General features: G+C 34.7%; 1 protein-coding gene across 1 annotated transcript; it reads right to left on the bottom strand.

Annotated features, from left to right (window-relative positions):
- Positions 1-474: 474 nt before the first annotated feature.
- LOC148918794 (protein DETOXIFICATION 19-like) lies at positions 475-7,502 on the bottom strand. Its single transcript, XM_089048707.1, has 5 exons — positions 7,062-7,502; positions 6,029-6,303; positions 5,698-5,783; positions 1,015-1,100; positions 475-921 (listed from the first exon to the last, which is right to left on the bottom strand). The coding sequence occupies exons 1-5, from the start codon at positions 7,353-7,355 to the stop codon at positions 475-477; spliced, it is 1,188 nt and encodes a 395-aa protein (XP_088904833.1). The 5' UTR covers positions 7,356-7,502.
- Between the last annotated feature and the right edge of the window lie 5,823 nt (positions 7,503-13,325).

The following is a 13,325-nucleotide window of genomic DNA, read 5'->3' as shown; positions in this document are numbered from 1 at the left end:
ATATTGAGATAAATCATCAAGTGTTCAATGTTTTACTTGTGATTTATCAAACACTAATCATTCATATTGCATTCATATGCATGTCGGTGACTCATACGGTTGAGGCACCAAGACCGTGGTGGCGATTTCCTCGGGTGAGCTTGAAGCAATCAGTGGCGATATTGCGTTCACATAAAGTGTCGAAGATCCGTGTGAAGTTGAGTTCGAAGAAGTCGGTAAACATTATCTAGAATGTGTCTAGGATAAGTGTGTGAGTACTTCTTGTAATCATCGTTCTATAGTGGATTGTGTGGGTGAGGAGTCCAGTGGATTTCCCAGGTGAGGTTTACCACGTAAAATAATTTTACGTGTGTTCTTTATTTTATACCCAGCCGTTACCAGGATTGATAAGCCATATCAATCCTGCTACCAAAGTTTATTTTTATTTATTTGATTAGAATCTTAAATTGGCATATTCTTCTAGGCATTTTGGAGTCATCCTGCAGGTATTTTCACAGATGACATACATGGCCAACAAAAGGGCACATAACCATAAAAAATTGAAGCCGCAAGTGGAGCTCCCTTGTAACCAAGAGCTGTCCAATGTACCGAACCATAAGCAATGCCGAAATGAATAACAAGGGGGACCAATGGCAGGACAACAAATTGTGCCTGAAGAAATCTCAAGACGTTTTGCAGGAATCCATATGCAAATAACCCCGGAATCAGAAATTTCATAAAAACAGCAGCAGACTTGGAAATTTGAGGATCTTGGTGGAGTAAAATAAGTATAGGTTCTGTGTAGAACCAGATTATAGATATGATGAAACAGAATAGGAAAGATATGATGCAAGAGGCTTGTAGATAGATCCCCAACATTTTATACAACTTTGCATCAAACCTTTGTCCACAAAGCGTCTCAAGAGCTCCACTTAACCCAACCTAAAACAAGAACAGACAAGAAAAGAATTAAACGCAAAGGTCTGCAATCATACTGAGTATATAAGGTCAGAGGGTAGAGAGAGAGAGAGTTACCATGAAAGCAAAGCCAGTAACAATGGCCCATGAATTGGCAAGGGTTGCAAGCAGCTCAAGCTTCCCAAGATGGCCAGCAAACATGACTGACACCAGTGATCAAATAGTAGAAAAGATTGGTAAAAATCATTGGCAATGAAAACAAGACCTATTTCTTGGCCTCCTCCACGTCCAACACTTTCTTCCACCACCTTAGTTTGTTTGCTCCTTCTTCATCTCCCTGACCCTCTAATAAGGGTGCCCAGGTAGTTTCATTTATCCTAGCTAAATCTGTGTTTGCTAACATTGCCATCTTCTTCTTCTCTAGTTTTCTTCTTCTTCGTCTTGTTTTCTTATAATTTTTTCTCTGGATGTCAAGAGGCTAAACTAGAAGGTACCATTCAAAAACTGGGATTTCCCACCGCCATTTAAAACTTAAATCTTTTTATATTTTTATTTTATTCTTTGGTTTTGCCCTTTTTGTTTTCTGCTTTTATCACGTGGAAGATTAATATATACTGCACAAGAGATAAATTTACAGGTGTCAAACATAATGTATGGTCAGGATCATATTGTCAGAAATTAAATAGCAGGACTTGTACAAACATAAATCCGACCGACTCACAATCAATCAATTATAATTCGTGCTGCACTTTGGATTGGGGAAGAAATAATTTAGCCGCTACGGATAGTAGTAGCCAGCCACATGCAACAATTGTCTGAGAGAGACCCAATACACACTCATGACACAGAGAGTCGTATTGTGATTGTCATCTCCATCAATACACTTACACTGTACACACCAAGCTTTTGTCTTCTTCTTTCTTTTCTGTTTTTTTCCTTTTTACTTTTTTCTGACAGGTTCGAATGGAGGTGTTGAAATAAAGGATTTTGATTTGATAATAGAGTTAAATTTGATATATTAAAAAAATTAGAAAATAAATTAGATTACAAAAGGTTACTGAGGCCTGGGGTTCAAACCTTGGGCAAATAATTTAATTCCATGCATAGCGCAAATGTTTTTAAGGATTTAATGATGGTGGTTGGAATGACTGGCAGACCACAGGTAAGATAGAGACTTTTCTTTTTTTGTCAAATAGAGAACTTCATCATACAATGCAGAAGAGGCCAATTTCAGAGGGATGGAGACTTTTCTTTTTTTGTCAAATAGAGAGATGGAGACTTACTGCAAGGATATTACTTGCCCCTATTGTAACTCATCATTCTATAATTACAGTTTGTATATATCAAAAATAATTCATCAAAATATAAAAATAAAATTTATGTGCATGTCACACTCTATTTGAGAATGTAGGAACTTATGTACATGATAAGGAGAGAATTATTTTCCTATTTGAAATCACTGTATGAAATGAGCCATTTGAAAATTCATTTGTTTTCTTTATTTCCTTATTCAAATCTTGGTATACATGAATTGTAGTAGTCCAAACAAACAGTTTAACTTTATAAGTCATAGAAATTTATAGATTTGAAGTCACTCCATCCAAGTGGACCCGAAATGCCACATTAACACACAACAACAATAAAGGTACAAAGATTAAGAACTGTGTGGAAATCCCCAGAGGAACTAGTCTAACAAGAGCCAAGAGAACATACTATATCCATCAACGTCTTCACACAAACTTCATGCCAAAAAAAGAAGTTTACACAAACTGTCTTCTGTTTGATGTTACGACTTACCTTCAAAATTAATAATAATGGATGAGAACTCTCAAAGATTTTCACAAATTAATAAATTATTATTGATTAGCGGTTTTGAAAGTAGTGCAACAATCCCCAGAGGCAGTCCATCCACATGTGTTTTTAGTTTTGATTTTTTTTAATTTAAATTTTCGGTAATTAATATCTGTTTCTTTCTCCATGCCTTCTATTTATTTTTGAAGACTTTATAGGAAATGATCCATAACGTACGTTGCAATAAGGCATGTTAATTCTCTAGGGTTGGCAACTTGGTATGGAAGTTAACATGGCCCTTTGTGTCAACTTTATATGCGCAAGATCTAAGCTCTCTCTGAAGCAAGTGTCTGGTATTGTATGGATTTTAGGCATATTGGGCTCATTTTGCGTGGATGGAGGAACTGGACTATGTATTTCTTTGAGCTTACTTTATCTAAAAGAATTACTATGTGCCTCCTACATCTCTCTAACCTAACCTAATTATTTTGAGCTTACTTTATGTAGCTATCCTTTTATAATCTTTCTTTAGTAATGAAATTTCCTTTTGACCAAAAAAAATTTCAAGGTTGGGCCAAATCTTTGAAGAAAAAGTAGGGATAGCAACGGCGGGTAAGGGCCGGGTATGACAATACTATCCTCATCTCCGCTCTCTATCCCCGACCCCATCCCCGAACTCATCCCCTTTTAATAGGTTTCGGGGAATCCCTGTCCCACATACCCGTTCCGTCGAGACTATCCCATACCCTCCCAAATTCCCGATTTTTTTTGCATAAAAAATATTTATTATACATTTTAACATTAAAGTTTCATATTAAATTATCATTCAACACATGCAAATTAACTATAAAGTTCAACTCAACTTTTCAAAATCACATCAACATGAAATTCCAGAGAAAATTAGGAAGAATTAGGAGATGGGGGTTAACTTAGGGTTAAATATAAATATTATAATTATTTATTTAAATGTAAACATATATATTTTGGATGGGGGCCTATACCATTCCCATACCCGTCGGGGATTTTCAAGTTCAGGAATCCCGTGCCCGATTGGCCTTTGAAATCTCCCATGTTAGGATCGGGGACGAGCGAGGACCGTGAAAGCAGGCATTTTCATAAACGAAGCAAAACTTTAATATTCCAAGTGAGGTATGTCCGACTTATATTTTTTTAGAAACGAACTATCGTGAACATAAAATACTAGTCTTGATCCAACATTATTGGTATTTCTAATTTGATCACTTAAGACCAATAAGCCACGCTTGATGGCTTCGATTGTGCTATTTTAGTTAAATTGAACAAAAGTCATGTCACACGTTTGGTGAACTTATAAATGCTGAAATTGAACCCTTTATTTATTTAATTTTTTTTTGGTAGAGAAATTATGGGATTGCATTGATAATTCAGCCTAGACACAATGGGCCTTACAATAATAGGGCAATCTAACATCAAAATTAAGACACTCTGGGGCTCATCCACTAAAGATCATGCAAGATCGAAGAAACTCTGGCATAGGCATCCCAACTAAGAGTGCAAACTCATAACAACCAAAAATAGATAAAGCTTGAAAAAACCAAGTCATAATAATACAAATAAAACTCCCACAAAAGATAGGTGGAAAGCTCTCACAAATGAGAGGTGAAAACCCTCATAAAAGGAGGGGTGAAAACTACACAGAAAACTCAAAGAGTCTCTACAACTTATTCCAAACATAAAGAAATCGCAAAAAGGATGGTGGTAGACATCCAACACTAAAACGAAGGTGGAGATCGAATGCCGAGATGCATCCGCCTATGATGAGTGAGGAAAATTATTACAAAATGAAAACAAATAGGATAAACCTTATGTCTCTGAAAATGGAGGAAAAGAGGAAAGGGCCGGAAGAGAGAAAGGGAGAGGGGAGGAATAACAATGACTTCCTCCCCCTCAAACTGAAAATGGTTGTGGAGTCAAATAGTATGCTCAAGTGGTCACGTTGTTGTTTTTTACTTTTGCCTGACCTTCATTTAGACCAAAACTGCATCTCTATTATGAGGCACATCCAATTGGGTCCATTTTGTGCGCAGTGTAACCAACAAAAGTAGGGCGGCTTGACAGCAAAGACCACAGATTAAGCCAATCCACAATCCCTGTACCAAAAGAAATTGAGCACATAGTGTGAATTGAAACGTAAACAAAACAATTCGCAAGGGCTCGTAGCTCAAATGGTTAAGAGCATTTATTCTTGTACTAGGTTCGATTACTCCTTCCCCAATATAAACATAAAAACAAAACAAAACTATTCATCTACTAGCTAGCTACAAGGTTAATTGTCTCACCTTAGCATATAGTTTCAACTTAAATCCAACAACACATGCAACTGTCATGCCAACCAAATAGAATGCACCCAAGTTTACATACATAGCCAAGTGCTGAAAGCCACATCCTCTGGCCACACAAATACAAAAACAATTAACTTCCATGGATGCTCAAGAAAAGAAGGGAAAAGAACAAACTTCAAATGCAAAGAACAGATAGAATTGGCTCCTGCTAGGAAAGTGGAGGATCCTACCTGACAAGACACCTTGCACAGAATCAGCCATTATTGAAATTGCAAGAAATGGTGTCATAGAAGCAAAAGCTTGATTATTGCACTGCTGTCACTGAAAAGCCAGCCCATATATTGTGACCAAATGCTAGAGCCAGAACAACAAGGAGACCAAGAAGCACAGAGAGGCTTAGAGTCACAGCCATTGCCTTCTTGCTTTGTCAGGATTGCCTGCTCCTAATTCATTTGACACCTTGTGCTACACCACAACAAGTAATGTTTGTTTCAAGGTATGAAACAGAATGCTGATACCAAAAACTAGGAGTAAGGAGAACCTGGGAAATTATTGTTAAACCAACCTTGCAGCAGCACTGAGGCCATATGTAATCATGTATGCAATTGCTTCTGTATTCACACTGAAGATATAATCAGAAAAGGCTACTTGGGGCAGGTGGAAATAATCAGAGTTTAGAGCATAAAACACATTGCAGTTAGTGAAGTGGTTTGTTCTGCGTTTGGCATCAGTCCTGCCAATAACACCAGAATCTCAAAAGCCCAGTACTCCAAGCTGGAAAGATAAAAATGTGAAGCATTTTAATACTTCAAATCAATCTCATGCACAGTTGATGTATGGTTCTTTTTCTTTCTAACATATGGTCTTAAATCTAAGCTGACAATCAGTCTTTCGTGTATTTGAATTTGACTGAGCATTTGAACTACTTCTATAGTCTGTGTCTATAGCTGAATGAGGCTATGTGCCTCATCTGGGATTTAAGCATTAACTTACAGAAAAAGGCAAGTTTGAACACTTACCATACCATTGCTGCTGAGGGGAAGGCAAGTTTCAAGGCAGCAAGGACATAATGGAACGATTCTATCGAAAATCCTTCCCATGTAAGCTCAAACTTCTTTGCAAACATAACATACATGGCCAGCATTAGCATCGCTATCCATATTGAAATTGAACATGCTAGGGCAGCTCCCTTGAAACCAAGAGCTGTCCAATGTACCAAAGCATATGCAACGAAAATATGAATAACCACTGGGATCAGTGAGAGGAAGACCAACGGCATTACAACGGATTGTGTCTGAAGAAATCTCAATATGTTATGCATGAAGCCGAATGCAAATAATCCCGGAATCAGAAATTTCATATAAAGAGCGGCAGATTTTGAAATTTGAGGATCTTGATGAAGTAAGATAAGTATGGGTTCTGTGTAGAACCAGACTACAGATATGATGATAGAGACCAAGAAAGAAATTATGGATGAGGCTTGTAGATATATCCCCAACATTCTGTATAACTTTGCTCCAAATCCTTGCCCACACAGTGTCTCAAGAGCTCCACTTAACAATCTAAACCAATAAATAGTAGACAAAAAACAATTCAAAGTTTGACCTGGAATCTTATCAAATTTATCTATGTCATCTCAGATACAACTCTGGATATCTACTTCAGAATTGCTAGCTACTAGAATATTAAAATATAAAGACAAGTCCAAATTTTATATTGGTGATCATTTTCTGAACCGCACAGGCTGCTTGCTAGGTGCACAATTCTTGTACATGGCTTTTCCATAGAAACTTGAATACCAATAACAAGAGCACAATTTTTTTTTTAAACCTACTGCTTGGATTTTCTATTAGGCTCATCTCCTCTGAAAAATTAATAACAAGAGCACATCTAAAGCATTATTAAAAAAAGGGCTTCCATTCTTTCTCACAGAGACAGAGCAAATGAAATTACTCCAGTCCCACATACAGACTGTTCCATTGGTTTTCCTAATAGTATACAAAATGGACAGGACATGAGAGAGGGAGAGAGAGAGAGAGAGAGTTACCTTACCATGAGAGCGAAACCGGTAACGGTGGCCCATGAATTGGCAAGTGTGGCACCAGCAAGTTCAAGCTCACCAAGGTGACCAGCAAGCATGACAGATATCAAGGGGATCAAGTAATAGCAAACATTGGTAAGAATCATTGGCAAGGAAAACAAGACCTGGTTCTTGGCCTCCTCCATGTCCAACAGTTTATTCCACCACCCCCTTTTTCTTCCTTGTTGATCGCCATGGCCACCTGCCTCTAATAACGGTGTAGCAGTGCTCCTGTCTGCAGATTCTGCAACTGTGTTTGCTGGCATATCTATCTCTAGCACTACCTCTGTCTTTCTTCTGTTTCTTGTTTTTTCTTCTTCTTATTCTGCTGTTGTGCAATGCGTTCTCTTTTTAATTAAAAAAAATGGCATGTGGATATTTATTTTAAGATATAGAATGGTTCAAGATCTCAAATTCCAATCTAGACATAGACAAGAGGGTAGGAGAGAGAGAGATATATATTCATATATCGATTCATTATCGATTTTTCTTTTAATTTTAATTTTTTAATGAAAAGTGTAATTCTATATTATTTTCATTTAATTAATAATTTTAATTCTAATATTGTCATTAATAAAGGCGTTTTCAGTATTTTAAATATTTTACTATTCTCTGTATTTTACTCTTTCTATATATAGATATATACACGTTCAATTTGGCTGATTTTGGTATTTTTCGTATAATTTGGGCATAAACGTGCACACGGGCACATTCTGAGGCTCACACACACGTCAAAACAGATAAACGTCAACTTATATGGGCCAAAATGATAATTCTAACAAAATACAACTACAAAAATGCTATTTAACCCTAATAAATAAGGAGGCAAAAGCTGTGACTTTGGCAGGCAGGAAGATTTGTTGAACAGAAATCTCTTTTGGGCAAAGAGATATGCTACCAGACAAGTATGAACCGCTAGCACACAAGATCCCACTTGTTTCATGGGCCACTTGATTTGAAATTTGACGTACACATTCACAATTAACAACAGTGAGACCAGGGCGTTTTCCTAAAAACAATAGAGGAATGCTAGTAACCTTCTCTTTAAGCTTTTTAAATTTTTTATTTTTCTTGTGTATATTTATTCTTCTTTACACTTAAAATAATATCATTAATATATTATATAATTTAACTTTTGCTTTCCAAGTTTACTTATTATTCAATTTATCCAAAAAAATTCACAACTTTCTTACCATTTTAATAAAAAAAAATTAACATCAATTATTTTTTTATAAAGAAAATGTTTGTTTTAAATAAAACAAAAAGAGGAAATGTCCTTTTTTTTAATTTTAAAAAAAGTCTAAACTTGACTTTTAAAAAAAGGGACATTTCCTCTTTTTTTTAAAAGCAGACATTTTCTTAAATTTAAAAAATTGACGTTAAAAAAAATTAATAAGATGGTGAGAAAGTTGTGAAATTTTTTGGGATAAATTGAATATATTTAATAAAGGTAAATTTGGAAAGTAAAAATTAGCTTATATAATATATTAATATATGTTTTTAAGTGTAAGGAGAATGACATACGTCTCCTTTTTTGTCGAAAGAATGACGTATCAGTAAAAAATAGATAAAATTCAAAAGAAAATATTAAAAGAAGGTTACTAGTATTCCTAAAACAAGATTGGCGTAGCAGTTCTCTCCTCTTGTCTACGTCTACAGCAACTTATTTCTGTTTTCTTCCTTGTGACATCAACTTCTCCCTCCCAGCATAGGACAAGTATGGGCCATGGCCTATACTCGCACTATTTTTTATCATATATATATATATATATATGGGATATATTATTCTTCTCTCTCTTCCCTTTCTTTCCTCCTCATCTCTTTTCTTTCTTATTTTTATTTTCTTCTTTTCCTCCACAGTTATTTTCTTCTTCCTACTTTCTTGTTTTTCTCTCTTCTTTGCAACAATTATTCTTTTAATTTTCTCCTTTTTAGTCATCATATGCATCTTTAATTTGAAATTGAGTATTCTAGGTTTAATTAGGAATGAATTATAATTTGAAAATTTTGTTGAAATTAAATTAGGGCTTTAATTTTAGAAATTCGGTTAAGATGTTTGATTTTTTTTTTTTTTTTTTTTTTTTTATTGTTGAGATATTTGATTAAACACATTGATGATATTATGAGAATTAGTTTATTAATTTAACGTGATTTAGGATTACGTCGTCTAGTTTTACTTTTTGTATTTGTTTAACTTTTATTTATAAATAGAGATACATTTGAATGTAAAGCTCATACATCTCCTAATAAGGTGTATCTTTTCATGTTTATTAATGAAATTTACTCATACCGTCGAGTTTAGTATGTAAGTTTTGCCTAGTCGACATTTGAATCTGAAACCCTCTTGAGTGAGACACATGGGAGGCCCCCTGGCATAGAAGCGCCGCTTAAGTGTCTCAAAGGTGGGAGGACCCCTAATTGTATAAACTTCTATTTTATAATAGCGATAGTCTAACTCAAAGGAAGTGGTTTCACACACACTACCAGGAGGTGTAACATGGAGTTCAAACACAGGACTACTATATCACAAGTCAAGATCATTTTTTGCTTTGGGCTAGACTCAGTTGGATGTATAAACCTCTATATATACATACGTATGTCACTTTAAAAAAAAAAAATGTACTGGATTAATTTTATGTTAGGCCCAAGTATCGTTATTTAAAAATAAATAAATAAAAGGCCAATTATTCACTCTAAAACTAAAAAGAGGAAACTCAAATAAAGGGCTAATATTTATTTAAACTTACAGCTTAAGTAAATTAACCTAGTTGAATGGGGAAAAAAAAATCTTTTCAAAGTTGAAGTTGATCAAGTCTTACATTCGGTCAACTCTTAGCTATGTTATCCATTACATGATATAAAAAAATTGATTATGTAAAGTCAATTGATACTTTTGCTTTGAAAATTGCAAGACGAGTGATATTTAAGTGATGTTTTGATGCATTTTATAAATTTGTTTTGTGAATTACATATTGTTTGTTTCTTTTTAGATTATAATTGTGACTTTGAGTTCATATAATTTTTTTTAACTTACTAAAAAAAATGCACATAAATATACATAGAGGGTAGAAAGCCACATTTTGGTGATTCGCCTAAGGCCTCCAAAACATTAGGACCCACAAAGACTGAAATTAGGAGTGATTTATTTTTATAAGTAGAAAATGAAGAAATCAAATTTGATACATCTTCTAACATTTGTGTGCATGAGTGTGTTGGTGTTTGGAATTATATACAAGAATGCATATATACTAATGTATAAAGAAGTCATTGGGAGCATGAGGTGTCTATTTTTAAAGTCAACAATATCAGCTTCTTATTATGAGATATGCATGGCCGCCCCTACTTTATTGGAGATTTTCAGAACAATTGGAGACCATGGCCATGGTTAATTTGTAAAATATTATCTCACCCATATACCCAACCTTTGAGTTAAAAAGAGTTAATTACATTGGGTATAGTGGCCTATGGCATGTGTGGTTGTGTGACATTGAGCCCTAAAATTTAGGGCCTCCAAATGTTTTTAAAAGCCCAACATTATATTATATTTATGGGTATGTGCAGTTTTTTTGTATGTAAAAGAAAATTGAATGGATGTGAGTATGTGAAAATAGATGAAGGATGATCTTGATTTTATTTGTGGGTCTTGATGTAATTGATGCCACATATTTCGGTTTAATTTATGATTTATGAATTTTAAAATTTGAAAAATTGTTGTTTAACTTATACATATAGGGCCTAAATTTTTTCCATATCTAATGGAGCTCTGGATATAGGCACAATTTTAACTTAGTTTTACTCAGAACCCAAATAATATATAAAAACTTAGAAGAACAAACAAGAAGAAAGTTCCTTTTGGTCCAAATAAAAGAAGAAGAAGAAAGTTCCCTTTTCTCTTCGTCCTATGTTTTATATGCTTAGAACAAACAAGACAATCCACAAGGAGAAGAAGAAAATGTCAACATTTTAACAAAGAAGTGCTAATCACGTCTAAACGTAGATGATTACATCATACATTCAATAGATGTAATTATAAATTCTGTATAGCTAGCTAGCATTGTCCCAAAAGGTTGACGAACTCCTAATCACGTCCCTTTTTAATCTTTTGGCCCAAATGGTTTGCTTGTAATCCAAAATTCAACAAAAGTAACAATCCCTTTTCACCCGTGGCTTTTAAAATAGGGAAAATACTTGCTTTATTCTCTTAAAATAGGAGTTTCTACTTTCTTGCCAATCATAATTTGACATGTATGTGCGTATAGATTTTTCTTTTTATGTTTTTGATACATTGTTTTTGCTTGTGTCTAACTGTGATTTGCAGGAAATATGAATGCCTCTTTACAGGGAAGGAGAGAAGTAGTGTCCTATAAAATATTGTTACCAAACTTTATATTCTCCCATTACAATTTAAGAATACAAATCTAGCTAGAGTTTTGACTCTTGTTATGGTTGAGATCAATTTTGCTTCTATTATCACTCTTATTTTTCACTGATACGATGACATCATTTTTTAATAATAAATTTTCAACATTCCTTCTATCATATACAAAGTTTTTAAAGCAACATTAATCATCAATACGGTCTGGCCAGGTGAAAAGGGTCTTGACTTGAGACTTGAGTCTCGGTTTGAATCACTGGCATTATAGTTGTGTGTGTGTGATAAATCTCCTCCCCTGTAGTTTAGACTATTACTTACCCTCCAACACACTCCTCAATATAGTCATTCTATAGTGAGTGTCTTATATATGACCCTTACATAAGTCCCTATCTCTTGCCTCAACATAACCCTTAACCTCAACTAGGCTCAATCATTGCAAGAGCGAGAGCCTAATCCCAGGCTCAAGATGGAAGCCCAAACCCAAGCCTATTTGGCCCATTTATTTGTCAATATGTGGGAACCTCCCTCTCATATTAATGGCTCTCCATTCTCCTTCACTCTTTAAAGTTTCATTGGCTCCTACAGCACAGATGTTACACCAATCAATATATAATTCACATGTGCGTGGGTATGATAAAAACACTTTGCTTGGATCTATCTCTCTGTTCACTTGCACAGAATTGGACGGATTCTAAGAATCACCAGTGACTGTCTGTGAGGGAGACATAATTTTGTTAGCTAGGTCAATGATTGGGGCCACATGAACGTACTCAATTATTGACATGCATTTTACCTAAATCTGTCCCTTTCTTTGCTCCAAAAGATTTGTTTTTAATACAAAATTCGACAGAGTAAGAACTCACTGTCATGTAAAAAGATTTGATACAGAACTTCATATTCTACCATTAAAATCACAAATCTGACCAGAGTTTTTTTCACTCTTATAATGGTTGAGATCAATTTTAATTTACTTCCAGTGCTGTTATTTTTGCCCATATATATTTTACCCATCTCTGGGTTCCTTTGAAACCATATAAATTTTCATTTTCCCAAAGAAGTAAATATTCAGTTGTTCATTCTGTCTAGGCTACTACTCAATCTCAAACCCAGATAATAAAAAGTGCAGAAGGTTGTAAAGAAGTTACTGTTTGAACTTTGAATTTAGTTATTGTATAAATTTACATAAATGTGGAATCTGCATTATGCTTCAAAGCAAATAATTGAACTTTTTGTTCCTGTACTGGCAACAAAGGCAGAGGCATGGACTCTGGACACCTCACCCGTACATGTTTGCTTGCAACAGGTAAGGCAGGGAAATTTATCAGATCTGTAAAAAATGAAGAAAATCTGCAAACATATGCAAGATTTTTCAGGCAACATGTATCATTGAAAGCACTACAGACTGGTAGAGCTAATTTCAAATCCCAGCTCTCGCTGTTACAAGTTACAACAACATGCTGCATCCTCACACTAAAATCAGAACCTGAAAAATTTGCATGTTGGAGAGAGAGAGAGAGAAATCTTCTCAGAAAAAAAAAAACAATTAGAGCTATATGAGAATGGGAAAATTCACTTACATTATGTGAAACTTAGGTTAAAGATCAGATGACACTTGATTATTTATGTGTAGGATTTTGAAAAGTAGGACACACAACACAAGCCAGTAGTTTATTAACATACCAAGCTGCTGGATCAAACTGTAAGTACAATTTGTTGTACATACTAATTATAGCACCCACCAATATTAATCAACAAGAAGAAAGAAAGAAAAGCATAAACAAAGCACATATGCTTTCATTTATGCATGCACTATCAGATGTAGGTAGCTGCATTGTTGTCATTCTTTCTTCTCTTCCTTGGA

Source organism: Prunus mume, linkage group LG3, assembly GCF_029339155.1.
Source record: "Prunus mume cultivar Tortuosa linkage group LG3, ASM2933915v1, whole genome shotgun sequence".
Classification (NCBI taxonomy): domain Eukaryota; kingdom Viridiplantae; phylum Streptophyta; class Magnoliopsida; order Rosales; family Rosaceae; genus Prunus; species Prunus mume.
Note: the sequence above shows the minus strand (reverse complement) of the source record. Positions and strands in the feature narration are given on the sequence as shown.